Source organism: Cydia splendana, chromosome 8 (genome assembly GCF_910591565.1).
Source record: "Cydia splendana chromosome 8, ilCydSple1.2, whole genome shotgun sequence".
Lineage (NCBI taxonomy): Eukaryota > Metazoa > Arthropoda > Insecta > Lepidoptera > Tortricidae > Cydia > Cydia splendana.
The window spans coordinates 14,726,840-14,744,514 of record NC_085967.1 but is presented as its reverse complement, the minus strand read 5'-3'; the positions used below and the strand labels follow the sequence as shown (position 1 = coordinate 14,744,514).

The following is a 17,675-nucleotide window of genomic DNA, read 5'->3' as shown; positions in this document are numbered from 1 at the left end:
GTAAGTAAGGCTTAGACTGCTAAAAGTTATGGTTTAGGTTACATATACTTTTTGCCTATTGTTCAATGTTTATGTTTGTCAGCACATCTGAAATGCAAGGGATCGTCACGTTTGATCAACAGTAGGTTTTATAAGTGACTTCCGTCAATACAATACGTACTTACTAACGTATACCTAAAGCACATAATTGACCTGTGAAGGCGTACGTGCCTTTATTTACGAATTTTTAGACATTGAAATTAACGAATTTTTAGACAGAATCATAAACATCAAAAATATGATTTGTCTTTCTTGTTTAGCATGTTGAGGGTATAGGATACCTATTAAAACCCTCAATTTCTATTATAGGCCAAAACTACGTTAAAAACCATATTACGTTATTAGCTCTAGCCCTTTAGGGGACAAAATTTTCTTTTTCCGATTATTTATATCTCTTTTGTTTATTTTATTAAATTTCTCTTTTCCATTAATATTTGGCATACGGTCAAGTAGGTATGCTGGAAAAGGTCAGCCTTCAAAATATTTTCAACCAGAATAAGTGTGTTTATGTACAGTACCTACCTAAACATATTACTCGTATTTTTAATCCAACTACATAGTAGACCAATATACTCATCCCACAGAACTCGAATGTTGACATACTGGCTACCTACAACCATGTACTTACGCCTTTGTCGCTTGATTGAAAGGAGCTACTAAATGTGAAACTAGTCCTTAAAATATAGAAGACGAAAAAAGACGATTTTTTAATTATACCTAATTAGATTAAGTATTTTTGTGATAAACTTCGCATTGTTATTATTAGAAAAAATCATCAACCCCACGAGCAAGTATATTTTTAAAGCACTCATAATTTCAAGGTTCTTATCGACCTCAGCAGCAATAAAACAGCAGCTAATTAAACAAATTCCAGTAAACGCGTTAAAGGACTGTTTGCGTCATTCATTGTAACAGGTGTCGCGATATTCATTAACGGACTAATTTTGGTGGAACGTCACATGTTTCTTTACTCTCTGTTATTTTTGAAGTAAGTTGAGATACAAAATTTGTTATTGTGATAACATACTAGGTACCTATAGAATTAGGTACATTAATTTTACAATTACTATAGGGCTTGTAGAATAAAATTGATAAATATGAAATACTGTATACCTATACCAGATTTTATTGTAGTTTCTGCTCTTAAGGATGTATGTTTTAATTTTGTGTGTTGGTAGGCAATAAAATTTTCAGAAACAGACTTTTCTGTTATTGACTAAAGAGCATATGTTCTGCTCATCAAGACATCAAACTTCATAGATTGTGACAATCACTTGAACTGAAACTCAGTGAACTTGCATCTAAGTATAGGGCATTCAGCTCATTCTATATGAAATACCTACTTTACTTGTTACTATGAGACTATGTGTCACAAAGGGCAAAGACATGTATCAGATCAAGTCATCGATGACTGTAAAGGTAGGCAGATCCTAAATCCGCCGAGACGGTGACTGTCGGGCGCCAGCCACCACTGTCACTTGTTTCTATTTCCAACAGGCGCCGTGAATGAATATGGCCCGAGAAAGCATCAAATAAACTAAATAGTCTTTTGAAGAGATTTGTGATTCAGTGATGCCTGAACGGATCGTTATCTAGTTTTTGAAGTGAGTGTTCCATGACATTTAAGGTGCCGGAATGGTCCTGCTTTTCATCTAAGCGCCGTTATTAAATGCTCTATCTTGATCTAGTTTTGCAATCAACCTATTGAAGTTATAAATTTAATTTAATTAGCTATGTTTCGTTTGTTAGTCGTTTTTATTATGTTTGTATTAGATACATTCATTATGGTATTGGCATCGTAAACTTCGTAACTGGAACAGCGATATCGTATCAACAAACTTGCCGACCTCCCCTCTACTTACTTATCCTTTATCCGTGAAATGAAAATTTTAATTCGATGGTAATGGGTCAAGGCTCATTGTTACTGCCTATCAATTATTTAACTTTTCATTCAGTTGTTCCAAAAATGTACGTATCGCTAATTTTGGATGTTGACTACATACATAAATAGCATTTCTTTCTAAAAGTTCTCAACTAATTATCGTTCAGAAAAAACATTATAAAGAAATTTTGGTACCTTTCTGGCAGACTTATTTTTTTATTAGATGTAGGTACTTAATGCAAATTGATTCCTTCATGGTTAAGTGTAACCCAGTTTGTGTTATAATTTATTGATTCAATTTCAATTCAATTTCAATTTCTTTATTCATAACGTAAGTTACATGTCAATTTTATTATACATATTTACATCTTAATCTATTTTATATTAACAATAATAAGTATCTCATTTCAATAATCACATATAACATTGTTTGTATTCATAAATTCATCGAATGAGTAGAACGCCTTATCTATTAAATATTCCTTTAGCTTTCTAATAAACATATTGTCTGATAATTCTGCTGACTTCAAATTATTTGGCAAACGATTATAAATTCTAGGACCTATGTACCACACACATTGTTCAGACTTTTTTAGTCTGTGCCGGTTAGGGAGGAGATTATTTCCATTTCGGATTCTACGTGTTTTATTCTGTTGTTTACAGAATTTACCTTAAAACCAATGTACTAACTAATCCATGATTAGACTCTACCATAGATTTAAAATCGAAATTTCTATTTTATTGTTTACAGTTCACAGAAAGTGGCAACTAAGATACAGAAAAATAGCAAATTAAATATGTACACCGCAGGTATAGTATATTCGTTGATAAATCCTCTAGAATTATCACCGTAATCGGACATCTTATTGTAGCGCGATAATAGTCTGCGTTTGTTCAATGTCATTACCAACGTTCCACCATTTTCCATACATTTCTTAAAGTAGGCTGTTTAAAACCTTCTTACTTCGTTTTTGCTAATGACTGATTAGCATATTTGAGTTCAATGCTTTTGTTTGTCTACTCCGATCCTCATACAAAAATGTCTAAAAGAGCTCTACCGATGTATAGCAACTTAACGTCTGTGATATATACTATTTATACAGTTATGTAATTCGAACGAGGCGCGTGTATTCTGTATATTGTTATCGCTGTTATCCAATACACAAGGCGGGTAGAGCGACTGAGACGGCAAGCGGAGGGGAGACTCCACTGAATTGATATAAGCAACAGTTGAACACAACGAAAATTCAGTTTGGAAAGAAACGTGCGCAAAGTGTGGACATGTGCTGCGTTCACAAACAGCCGCGCGAGGTTAAAATGTGACAGCGATTTTGTATGAGTGCGAATTATTATTTATACCAATAATTAAGCATTGTGGACTTACGAATTATAAGTATATGTATGTGCGTGCATGGTTTAACGACTTCGTGGTAGTTACGTGGAAGCGACGCGGGCAAGGATTAAGTTTATTGTGACGAAAAACAAGTTGTACAAAAATTGGCGATCTCAATACAGAAAAACGGTCATATAATCTCACCGTGTTACTGATACTCTCACGGTGGAGCACGTGATCGAATATTCTAGTTCTGCCGAAGTAAACAGACATCGTAAACTTGTCTGGTTAGAGTTAAGTGCGTTCTGCGTCGAATTATGGTTTTTGTTGAAATTGATAACATGGCGTCGTATTCCACGTATAGTACGGGAAAACCGAAGATTTTCTTCCCAAAGAAGGTAAGCGTAGAGTCCACATCTATTAACACATCTGACAATGACTTTAAAATATTCTTGGTATTTGTTTTTTTTTTCATCTGCAGCTGAATGACATCTGAGCAAATAATTTTGTTTAAAATGGCATTTATATTATATACTTGATTATAATCAGGTTACGAGCCATGTAGAAACATATGTGCACTGCGTTCTAGTTCTAGTCAAGTTTTCAAACTTTTTATTATACGCTGACATTTGTCACAAAATAATTAGGTACTCAGTTATAACTTATAAGGAGTCGAAACCTTCGGTGATCATATAACAAGTGCGAGTCGGACTCGCGCACAAAGGGTTCCGTACCATAATTAAAAAAAAAAACGGAAAAAAATGCAAAAAAAAAACGGTCACCCATCCAAGTACTGACCACGCCCGACGTTGCTTAACTTTGGTCAAAAATCACGTTTGTTGTATAGAAGCCCCATTTAAATCTTTATTTTATTCTGTTTTTAGTATTTGTTGTTATAGCGGCAACAGAAATACATCATCTGTGAAAATTTCAACTGTCTAGCTATCACGGTTCGTGAGATACAGCCTGGTGACAGACAGACGGACGGACGGACGGACAGCGAAGTCTTAGTAATAGGGTCCCGTTTTACCTATTGGGTACGGAACCCTAAAAACTAGGTATATTACGTGATGTTACGCTCCGCGCTTCTGAATTGCCAGCAAACAGGTTTCTTCTAAGTTGTATAAAATTGTAATTTATAATAAACACACGGGTAGAAAAAACCCACTGATTAGCCGCTTGCCTCTCCGGAAATACTTGATAATGCTGCGGTGAACATGCTTAAATAGAATGTGGTCCTGCTATTTATGTTCAGAATTTTATAATTTGACTATCCTACTTCTCGATAGGTTAACTACTAACTTCTGATTTGGATAACAGTCCATGAATTATGCAGAGTTCATTGTGATTAATGCCAAACGTAAACATACATAATTAAAGGTAGTTAATAAATAAAATAAGGTTTAAATAAAAGTTATACACCTACGTTTTTTATTATACGTTAAAAAAATACTTTACTCATAATAAGTTTTTTTTTAACTGGAAAAAAAATTGGGCCACTTTTCTGGCACAAGTATTGTTAGTATTGTTATCAATTCCAGCTAAAAGTATATTGTGTTTTTCTTTTAATGTTTTTTTGCTTCCAACGTTTAAGAAGCAAATATCGGCGTATCCATTGGCGGCGTTAAAATTATCTGACGTCTTGAAGTGGCTCCTATATCGGTCTAGGGAGGATGAGTGATCTTATCGACTGATGAGGGTAAATTCCGAAAATATTCATTGATTGTATTATCGAACATTCTAGAAACTCATCGACTTCTCATCTCAGCACTTTCTGATTACATTTTGTTAGGAACCGGGTCTCGCATTAGGGTCATACACTTTGTATGCTTAATACGTTCGCGTCTTTCCTGTAGACATCACAAAGTTAAGAGAATCAAAGTCTAATTTGTACGCTGGATCCTCTTTTTTCCAGTACTTGAGACTTAAATAAGAAAATCGTGTTATATATGTACCTGGGTCATTAACTTTTGTTGCATTGACCACACTCCACAGAAGTGAGGTTTTTCTGAAATGTGTGTTGATCCATTAAGCTATGTAACGGCTGCCCTTATTTGACACTCCTACCTGCCTCATCATCGGGTACCTGCTCATGCCTACACATATTTGACAAACTACATATAAGTAATAAATAATCGGTAAGGTAGGTAGGTACCTACACATATTTATAGCGAGTGCATCTTTCCACAAACCTGAAGTGTTAGGCTAGAAGTTACAGAAAAACATGCTGCTGACTCTTATATAATCAATCATGTCTTTCATATGTGTATTAATAGGTACTCAAATACATACCTATCTTGACCTCTGAGCTAAATCACTTAACTACACCTACAGCTCTTCAATATGATTGAGAAATCCACTCCATCATCATTGCATTTGTTTAGGTGACAGGACGAATGTGGGATGTTCTAAATAATCTAAATCATACTTATTTTGGTACTCAATGTAGGTACCTAACTGACTACATTACAACATTGAGGGACTCTACATCTCATTTAATATTTATATTTACCGTAATAGGAAAATTACAGAGAAAGTCTTACATCATCCATCATTTAATTAGAATAATGCAAAATAGCTTTCTAATGTTTAACAAAAACATTATAAACTTAAAGACTTGGTGAAGGTTAACCAGTTGTTATTATAATTTTCAATGCTCATGACGAATCAACTCGATAAAATGCTGTACGCAGATTTACTCTAAAATTACCTATAATATTGCACAGGTATAAAGTGAAACAAAAGTATCAAAGTACCTATTTGTTTCCTACCAATCCTACCGGATTTGTGGCGTTACTTGTATTACAGTTACAGCTTTTTCTGTGTTTTATTTACTAAATGTATTGTTTATTTATATGTACTTAAGTATCGAATCATTTAGATTGTATCGCCGTAACCCACAAACGCAATTCTTACACACACGGGTTAAAGGGTGCAGCCGTGTCCACATCTGATATACCATCGACAAGCGATTCCGAACTCTGTCACCATGAGAACAAGGCTCAGTCGTTATTTCAACAAATCCTTTGATGTGCCGCTCTGATAACGGGCACTATGTCGGCTCCATGGCTTTGTTGTTAGCTTCTGCACAGCCATTTGAGGCACAAATTAATTGTATCTCTAAATAGGTCACGGTTGTCAACAACCAACAAGTTAATAGGTATCAAAGGCCGTAAACTTAAAACGTGTCCTGTTCTTGTTGACATTAACATAAAAGCATAGTAATATCGCCACGACTTGATATGATGACTTTAGATATAATCAAACGTCTAATCTTGTATTTTTATTAGGCGTTGCCTGGCTTGAATTGTGTATGTAATATTATCAAAACAAAGTAAAAAATGTAGTGGGTTAGTCATGTCATTGCTATTTATTACCACTACTATTTTCTAGACGCGCGTTGCAATCTACGCAATTTTTCTATTTTTACTAAATTATAAGGTGAGTGAAACCTCTTGACTCACGAGTAAAATATGTGAGGCAAATTGGTCCACCTCCCCAAGCCCGGTGTTCCTCGGAATGAGGGGTCCGGCGCATTCTTGTATGAAGTGCGGACACAATGAAGGGAATTCCGAGGCACAATACAGGTACAACAGTATCTTGACGTGGCAGTAATGGCACAACCGAAATAGGCGCACACGTGAAGGCATAATTAGAAGCATAATGCGTCCAATGCCTTTGCCTTTGTAAACAATAGCTCTTTGTTTTAATTTTTTTGCTATGGTACCACATGTTGTGAAGGTTCGTTATGTACAATTAGACAGGTAGGCCGGCTATCATAAAAATCGAACGCGGCTAAGACAACAAAATTAACAAGGCCAAACACAGTACAAGAGCAACCATTGTCGGATTCATTAATAACGTTAAGTCAATTAAAATGTTATCGTACTAGACTTCTTTTGGCCTGGGGCACCATAACAAGAGACCACGCGTTTGTTAAATGAAAAAACCCCAGGTTTTAAAAAAATATCAAAAATTAAATCTAAATCTAGGACATAATGGCGAACCATAGCGGCAATGTATAACGACAATGCCCGTCATATGCGCTATGTTCAACATGTATGTATTATTTTTAAGTACCTATATATTAAGCCTTTTAATATTTCATTTGGGGTCGGCTCTTTTTCTTTCTTCGCCATAAGAATCTGTTCTAGGTCGTCGGAGTGTCTAACAAATTGAACGGACATCCGAGTCTCATGGCGGCTACTTTATTTCTTCAATCTGACATGACACACATTGAAGGTAAAAGTACTGTTGATTCCTAAACCGTGTGGAAGGGAAGCCGCCGGAATGCGGTTGGGAGTGCCCGTGGCAGTCTTCCTGCACTTGCAGATGGAACAAAAATGTCACCGACATTGTGCGATATTGTCCCACTATGGACGTGTTTTTTTCTTATACATAAAATTATAATACTGACCTGCCTGTGCAGGTAAAGGTGCTAAATATAGGGACATACTGATGGCACGGGCGCAACAAGGTATTATAGATGTTGAGACGAATCATTGTTAATAATCATTAAAACATATTATGGGTCATGTAGAGTCCACAAGTTTTAATGTGACTGCATTTTTCTATGACGATACCAAAGTGATGATATTATTTAATTTGCTCATATCTTAGTTAGTAAATTTTAAATTATTAATATATTTATTTTTATTTACATTTTATTCCTTGACATGATACAATTTTAATTAAAACAATTACAATTTTAATTTTAATATACATACTTATACTGTATATATACTTATACTTTCATTAATATCACCAGTTTGGGATCACTTAATTGAGCTTTAATTTAATGTAATTTAATGTAGTGTTAATTTTTAATTTTAAGCTTATGTTCAACACAATAATTTTATTATTATGAATAAATAAAGAAAGAAAGAAATTCAAGTAGGAAAATAGTACACATCTTATTAATCTCACGCTTCCAAATGTAGGTAGCAGAGCAATCAGAGCATGCTCAAATACAAACATACACTTACATAGGTAACATTACCATCCCTTCTGCAAAAGCCGAGTAAAAACATAATATTAAGGGATTGTGCGATATCGTCTAGCATAGAGCAGTCTCCTTTGTCCTTTTATCTCGATACGTCTTGCAAATGGAATCCAAAGTATTTATTGCCTTGCCTGCTTCTCGTCTTGGCAAACATTGTTTTGTTACTGTTAAATGTTCCGTTAATACGTAAAGACGGCTTTCCCTGGTTTTTGTTCTCAATGGACAAAGGGTAAAGGGTTCGATGAAGGGTAGGACAATATTAAGATTAGGATTTTATTTCCTTTTTTACTTAAGGGATCCGGGATTTCATCGCAATATTATTATTAATATTAATTACACTTTTTTTTATTCATGATCAGTCACCGGGTCACCAGAGTGCGAGTGTTATAAAACTATTTTGTTCTAGTACCTACTAATGTACTTTAATTCATAAAAAATATTATCAATCACAATACACTGTAAGTACATGAATTAAATTATTATCTAAATCTATAAATTAAGATAACAATACGCTAAATATCATTCCGGATATTAATATCAGTTTACTTAAGATAATATAGTATGAAAAAATACATATATATAAACAAACTCAACAAAATTTTATCACTGTCGTTCCTAATTGAGATTTTAACTCATGACTCAGACACAGCCGTTTCAAATTTCCAATGAAAATCAGATCGAATTACTTTCAAGACAGGAAGGCAGCCCGATTTGATCACATTTACTTTGATTGTATTCATCAAGTGGAACTTTCCTCAGAGGAAGCGCGGTGGGCGCCAAAAATAGCGTTTCCGTCCGAGCGAGCGGGCTCTCTAAGTAGGAAGTCAACTACTGGCCCCTTCCGCCCGCCTACTACCGTCTCGACGCTTATCGAGTTTACAATGCACTTATGAGCTGCATTTTGCCCACACGTCTGTCTCATAATCGTAATGTGAATTAAATTACAAGCGAGCTGAAAACATTGCGAGCGCGACGGTAATTGAAGCGTCCATTCACAACGATAAACGACGATTAGGAATCTTATGAGTTTATAATGGTTTCTTTGAATGAAGTTTTATAGCGCTGGTGTTATTTCTTTTATTCTTATTACGAAAACTTATGATCATTACGACACATAATAGCTTGTACTTTATGAAGCTTAGTATTATTTTTTTAGCTCTTTGTGAAGCTTTTACAAGACTGTTCTCAGACGCACGATGCTAATGAACCTTGAAATAGTTAAGACATTCATCTTAATTAAAGTGCTAATAACAAAAATCCAAACACAGTCAAAATCAATCAATTTAACCGATTATCTTTTGTGTAGTTCTCAGAACCGAGCTCTCTTAGCAACGGTTAATATAAAGCTGCCAAATAAGGCGTGCACCTACGCACTTTTACTGGCCCCATCCTTATGCGTCCAAAGTTTCGCGAAGTCAATTCGTCATGCGGCTTGAGTTTAAACAGACCGATGATTTAGGTATTTTTTTCCTACAAGTTTAATTGCTTTTGACGTTTGAAGGAATTAAGTCTAACTCTCTCTCTCTTCAATTGGTCCCTCATTGCTGAGGTTCGTGACTCCGTTTGATTCCGTCAACTAGTTGACTTCATCAGTCCCGTTCTGTAGCTTGGTGGAGTGCGTCGCTGACAGGTATTTTTAGTTCCTTCACTATTCGGTCCGACCATCGTTTGGGACTTCTACCCCTAGGCCTTTTTCCTTCGATTAAGTCTAAAGTGATGATTCAATAAATCTTTGCTATGATACATAATTAAGTTTTTTTTTTTATAATATGAATGATAACACATTTATTACGTTAAATAATACAATGTTAAGCTTATAATTAAGTATTTCATTTTAAAATAAAAAGGTACTAAAAATACATTTCTGTCTTCAGCAATATGTAAATTTTCTGTAAATTGTATACAATCTCTATATAAAGTGACACTAAAAAGGAGTTTATAAATGTATTATCAGTAATACATTTACTGTTTTACCACCCAAGACACCGAGGTATTTACCTTTCCTCTTTTTGTTTTCATACAAAAGTTCTCCAGCAAAGGAGCTGAAGACAACAGTACTCCTTTAGGGCAACAATTGCAATTGTTTTAAAATGTTTCATTAATGTTTTGTACAATCAAGGTATTAAATATCGACACGGACAAAGGGCCAAAAATATGTAAGTAGTAGGTACACACTACACACACACATTACGGTAGTACCTACACATATGTATTTTTATTTGTACCAACATATTTATGTAGATATAAAACCTGTCTAGTCAAATCACTAATAAGGATAGGTCCTGGCCTCACCGAAGCCATAATTTTATGTCATTAAATGCATTAAACCAGTTATATTGAGATTTGCACACATAATAATAAATGCCAACACAAAATTCTCCACGAACATTTTTGTATTTTTGTACAAAAAAACGAAGAAGACATAAATCAGAAATATTTATAAGCAGTCTAAATTCAAATGACAATAAATTTAAAATTTCATATCTGTCAGATGATCTGGGATATCGGTGTCAACATTGGCAGGTAAACGAACTGTGATTCATTTATAATAATAATTTAGATGACTCATGGGCTATGCACGAGCGCTACTTGACTCTCTTATTATGCTCATACTTTTTATAAAAGTTATACTTTTTCTCATGTGGATCCAGTCTTACACGTCATAGGATTTTTAATTAGGTATTTATACGTGTCTTCATTATTTGTTTTATATACATAATTGTGTTACACTTCGTGTAGCACAAGATCATGGCCCCGACGGAAGACCAGGCTAGCATCATGCTGAGTCGGGGTCGGGACCATTTCGTGGTTTATATGTTATGTTACGTGTTGTTTTGTTCTTTTATTTTTTGCCTCAAATAAACGCTCTCTATTCTCTATTCTATTCTCTCTATACACAGAATGCTTCCACGAAGTGAAATTGGTCACTAAGCCGATGATAAGTTTATCATTTATTCATGACAAGTAGGACAACTGATCATTTTTATCTTCAATTGTCTAGTCGTGTCGCTGTTTTGTTTTGATATTATTTTGGCTAAAATACAATTTGAATGTTTAACTTTTTATCCTCTAAGGTTTGACTAGTAACACAAGATACTCGTAGGTATAAGAATATCAGTCTCTGTAATTAACTGATTCCAAAATCACTTTTTAAGTATAATATGCGAATATAATATCTATTTAAAAAATCTATTTCCGTAAAAAAAATGGTTCTGCTGAATTGGCTAAAGGTTTTTTTTTGTATGTACCTACTAATGCAGTAGGTAACACTTTAAAAAAAATATATATTTACCATTATCTCTCAATTATACCTACTTATTCATTTTATTGTTTAATTTCAGGTACGTTCAGAAGAGTCGTTGCTTGCGCCCGAAAAGTCTTCAAAAATTGCACGATGGGTATGTTGAACTTGCATTAATAGGTGGTGGGTAATCTTTAAGGTGGACTTTAACAATAAACCATTATTTAGACTGAGCTTTATGAAGATATTAGTACAATTAGTCAATTACACACTTGGATAAATATTTTATTTTATTTATGAATAATACAAATCAGCTCAATAGTAGTCAATAAGCTTGAGTATTAATAATAAATAATTTGTAAAACTCAAGCTAATTGACTATATTAGAGTGTTAAGAAGTTACTAAGTAATCATTGATAAAAAATCATAATAATTTGCATGTGCATAGAGATGGGTAGGGGTGAGTAAATACTGAGTATTTACTCGGTATTTACTCAAAGCACCCGATAAATACCCGTATTTACTCATTTAGGTGGGTAAAAACGATTGCTTATAAAATATTCAAAAAGTGAGATTTAAGAACAAAATTGTCTTTTATTGAAGAGTGCTAACGTGTATTAAAAATATCTATATAATAAAAAGCATATAGGACGCTTAATTTAGGAAAAAAAGGTAATTATTAGTGAGAGGCCAATTGTGATAATGCATAGTTAACAATTTTGTTTTAAATAAGAAGGTATTTACTTTAAAAATATGGTACTTAAATTCTATCGATGTTCTAGATAACTGCATGTCGCGCAAAAGTGCGTGTTTACGCGGCACTTACGACCTTTTATTAAGGGTTTTTTAAAGAAAACTCAAAAATGGCTCGACCGATGGTGTTCAAAATATTGTTTCTTGTACTCTATTATACGGCTAAGCTCCCGATATGTTTTTCATATTTTTTCTGAACTTTGGTTCTAAAGTTATAGAGAGATAAACATTATTTTGGCCTTTCGAAACGGTTTTTTTCCAAACATATTCAATTTATCCAAATATATTCTTAGAAACATTCCAGTTATTTTTAAAGACCCATTTAATGATGTGCAATACGTTGGTGGTTTCTGAATTTTTTTTTTGTGACAATTAGTTACATGTATGGAGTGCCCCTCTTAAAAATACATTTCTTACAATTTTGAGTACTTAATCCAGTAGCGGCTTAAAAAATACACCTATATTTGAAATTTATATGCCCCTTTCAGCACTCTAAATAGTTTATACCCACCAATTTGGGCAAAAACGAGTAAATACGGGTATATTGAGTAAATACTGAATATTTACTCGGTATTTACCCGTGAGTATTTACTCACTACCCATCTCTAGCTGTAATATTCGTAGAGAATAATAACAAATGACAAATGCATGTAGTAAAAATGACAACATGGCCGGCGATACAAATAAAACTTTAAGGTCGTTATTTCCACTAACTAATAACTATTTATGCCAAAGTTTAATAGTGCTTTGCTCGTAAATATTGTTGTTACTCGTATTGTATTATGAGTATGAGCATGATTTTAGGTTGTATAAGCATTCAAATGATCTTGCGAGTAGTCGGTGCATAACTAAAACTACTAAAAGACACACACACTATACAGAATAAAATAAAGTAAATATGATCAAATTTAAAAAAAAGTCTTGTGAGTCATTTCACACACGTTAATAATTTTACGGGTACCTACGTATATTTTTTAGTCACTATGCGCGATATCTTTCGGAGAGACCTAGCTCCACTTTCAAACGAGTGCTGAGACCCGTCAGCGTATAATACGACTCTCGGCAGGACTAATTTAGGGTAAATACCTACATATAAATAACACATTACACTGGTGTAAGAAAATAGTTTAAAATTATTTCAAATATATATATTGCACGAAAATCTTACCGAAAATCATATGCGCTGGTTTGGAAATGTAATGAGGCGAGATGATGACCATATGACCAAAATAGTGATGAATATAGAAGAGGAAAAAAAGGGCGTGAACGACCGGCGGTAACCTGGCTGCAAACCATAAAGAACGATATGCAAGAGAGAAACACAACAGAACAGATAACCACAACTTTTGATGTGGCGCCGGATTACTAGGAGGGCTGACCCCAAATACTTACATACATAAACTGGGACAATAGCCAGGAAAAAGAGAGAGAAAGTATGAATATAAAAAGGATACTTTAAGTATGCGCTAGACGTAACGCGGTACTGAAAGTAGAGCTATTCATATAATTCATAAACCTCATTGAAGCCATGCAGCTAGGTAGCACGGTCATCTAGACCGTTAGCTTTGTTTGAAAAATTAGGTCACCAAAGATTGAGTCATTTTGTACATCTCAAAGACAAACGAAAGGATAGATAAGCGGTCTGGGATAAATGTTGACAGTTGGCGGCCGAAGGTGCCAAAATATCGTATATCACTTAAAAATAACATTTTTTTCATAAAATATATGAAACAAAATAGCGAGACAACACCTACCTACTGCATTATGGAGTTGTCAATGTACATTGGTTCGAAAAAACAAAATCCCCCTAAGACTTTTGGCATAATCAAGCAGTCTCGAAAATAAAGCCCGTAGCAGACGAGAAGACAAACACGGAGGTTCGACCAAGTTTGCTAACTTTAACCAAATCCACTATCAGTTTAAAATACCCAACTTCATATATGTTCGATGTCGTTGAAGATTATGTATCACCTGTACGCGCACTAGACTTGGAAAGAGTGTGTACATAATATTGTTTATGTTCGTCAGCGTGCAAACACACGGCGCAAGCCTTCAGCCACAAAAGAACCTCATGTTCAGTTTCTTACCTGTTTATGTATAAATACCGTGTTAATATGTATAATTGTTTTTCACGTGTTTGACGTCATTATTTATCATTTTCAGTTTTTAATATTTACTAAATAGGTACGTTTAAAGTTATAAACTTTTCGAAAGAAAACTAAGTTTTCAGGTTATAACGTGCAACAAACTCGTGCTTCATGCGTGCATAAATAAATAAACTACGCAGTTATTTTGGCTGCGATAAGGTTAACATTAAAACTGTACCAACTTAACTCGCATAGAGACTTCGGTTCTAGTTGATAGGTAAATACCTCTAATCATAGCGTAGGACAATAATGATTATACCTTATGATGTGTGATGAACTTCTTCCAAATTCCATTCGGATGTCAGTGTAAAAATACAGCGAAATATCATGAAATGAGACACAATCCAAATCTAACAATACCACATAAATGACGGTGACTGGCATAAACTCGTATCATCGTGCGATGAACGAACACTTATGAAAAAGAAATGTGAGGTATTCATTTACATCAACAACAGAAAAAGCGTTTAACATTAAATTCGCCGCCATGAAATCGTAGATTATCCACGGTTTCTCTTATTGTTGCTAATGCGAATTCCGAACGGTACGCGTATGTATTGCAAATACGGGTTTTCAAGTTCATGTGTTTCTGTGAGCGCTGGATGTGTGTGTACAATCACTTCTTGGAATTAAATCGGATTTACATGTACGCGCGTAAAATTGTTCAAGGTTTTTGAACGCTCTTGCAGGTAAAATATTCACAACGCTAACAAAGCGCATCGCACCGAGAAAACCAGTGCCAAATGAAATGTAACCTCTTACGATCTAGCTAGAGTCTAGAGAAAATCTAGCAGACGAACGACAAGGTGTGTGGCTTTAAATCCCGAAATTGCGCTTCGAAACTAGGGTTGCCAACCGTACTATATTATATAGTATTGTACTATATTTTGACTCTCTGTACTATATACTTTTGGAAAAATATATAGTACGCTAAAATACTATATTTCCGATTAAACGTATATTACACTCATGTTCACTTATGTTTAGTATTTTATCTAAAAGTACTATATTTTTTTGAAATGTACTATATTTTTGATGCCTTATTCTGGAAAATACTATATTCCACCAAAAAAAAGTTGGCAACCCTATTCGAAACCCCAAGAAAGAAAACAATGCTACACATGCAATATCGATTGCTGCGTGCAAAGGACTGTTTTGCTACGCCATTTATAAATATAAAACAATTATGGAATTTCCATTTCTCTTACCTACCTCGAGCAAAATAAACTATATGTTTCTCAACCCATCTGAGTTTATCTTCATGTATTTTTATCGTAAGAATCACTCAATCATGCTACATTTCAGAATTATACGATTATACATTATACTATGAAAACAGTGATTCATAAGATACTAATGAATCGAGTTGATATCACATAAGCCACATCCGTTCTTACTCCATGCAATGTGCGGATGTAAACAGAGCATAATTCAGCGCTTCCTTCCGAGCTTAGTCAGTGTTTAGTAGACAAGTAAACAGACGAGCAACAGCCCTTTTGGACAAATTAAGGCCACTGCATAATTGCATATGATATGGGGTTTCTCTACGGACCGAGGACGGACGAAACAATATTGTATAACTCATCGACACGCTACCATTCAACTTGAGGGCCTACCGCGAACCACGTTCGACGTGTTGCCTTTCTGTCACACTAACGTACGAATTTACAAGTGCGACAGAGGGGCAACACGTCGAACATAGTTAGGCCCTCTGATTTTGCAAATTCCCTGAATTCCGAGAACTAAAAATTTGGCTTTCGTACTCGTATGCAGGTAGGTATGTTTTAACTGTTTCCAAATATGTACACCGATTCATAAGATGATGTAACATTGAATAATATATAGGAATGTAAAGTTGTAAACGGTAAAAAATATCAATTTATTAATGATAACGCATCTTAATTTTGTATGATGACTCCACTATCTACGACAATCTACGTAATCAACAATTTATTTGCTGATATTTCGTAGATAATATGTTTTAGAGGATTTAACATTTATGGCAACTATGACAACTCTCATCATTTATGACAACTCTCGTCACATGTCTGTTATCTACGATACGATGGATCAACGCGAAGAAAATTTGCGACTAGAACATTCCATCACTCATAATTTTTTAGAGCTCCGTACAAAACTTTGTTCACGAATCACGGAGCTCTATGGGATCACTTCGATCTTGCAAATCGGTTTAAATGCGTTGTTTTAACCTACTCGAGGTACCTGCCTACTTAAATTGTGAGATTTGTGTGATTGAGAATTGTCAAGCAAAAGTTTAAGTTGACATCATTTATTGATAAAGCAATTATTAAATTGTCAGTTGGCAATTTTTGTGATAAAGTAGCCTAGCTCAGTCCAATAGCCCCCCTTGCACGTCTCTATTTAAAAAGGCTAGTACTTAAAGTTCACTTTTAACTCCAAGTAGGTCAGAAAGTCATAATCTTTAAAGTTAAAGAGACCACAAAAGTTTTAACAACATAAGTTTATTGTAAGAACAACTCCTACGTACCTGTTAAACGTGTGGCATTTTAATAGCATTTATATTATTCATAACATACGCAAGTAATTGCGACATACTGTTACCAGCTATTACGTGACGAACGATCAGAAGTTTTTTATGTGAAATATTTCGCTCAGTCGATACCGAAAACCGAGTCTGTGAGTCACTTTGTAAAGATTTATAAAGAAGATAGGTTATCTGAAGGAATGCACTATAATGGAATGTTAATGTATGCCTTTTAATAGTAAATAAATATACATTTAATAAGTATTTGGATAAGATATGAGGACAATTGAAATAATTAACTCGTGTGAAAAACCTTATCTGAGAAATTTTAAGTAGATATGTACTATCTATTTGTAGAAGCAAATCAATTAATGATTCAATAATATCTAAATAATCAACTTCCTCTCATAGTCCCGGCTTTTTTGCAACGGCTCTGGGAGCCTAGGGTTTGCTTGGTAACTAATCCAGAATAGGTGCAGGCCCTAGTTCTTATAAAAGCGACTGCAATCTGATCTTCCAACCCAGAAGGAAAACTAGGCCTTTTTGAGATTAGTCCTATTTCCTCACGATGTTTTTCTTCACCGAAAACCGACTGGTAAATATTAAATGATATATATATCGTAGATATAAAAAACAAAATGAATACACAAACACAACACCGTTATAATATGTACAAAAAAAGCTAAATTCTTCCAAATAAAAAAAACTCGAGACTTTAAATAAGATTGAATGAATAAGAGAGAAAAATAGTGTACTTATCTAGACTCGATAG

General features: G+C 34.4%; 1 protein-coding gene across 5 annotated transcripts in view; it reads left to right on the top strand.

Annotated features, from left to right (window-relative positions):
* The window catches only part of LOC134793112 (NAD(+) hydrolase sarm1-like), an 81,554-nt gene that overhangs the window by 42,173 nt on the left and 21,706 nt on the right, over positions 1 to 17,675 (top strand). For 2 of the 5 annotated variants that reach the window (XM_063764642.1, XM_063764647.1), the window contains one exon: positions 11,598 to 11,654. The exons of 1 other annotated variant lie outside the window; for it this stretch is intronic. In XM_063764642.1, the coding sequence (XP_063620712.1) occupies positions 11,598 to 11,654 (57 nt within the window). Of the gene's footprint in view, positions 1 to 3,194; positions 3,653 to 11,597; positions 11,655 to 17,675 lie in introns of those variants that run through there. 2 more of the 5 variants (XM_063764645.1, XM_063764646.1) reach the window with 2 other exon arrangements.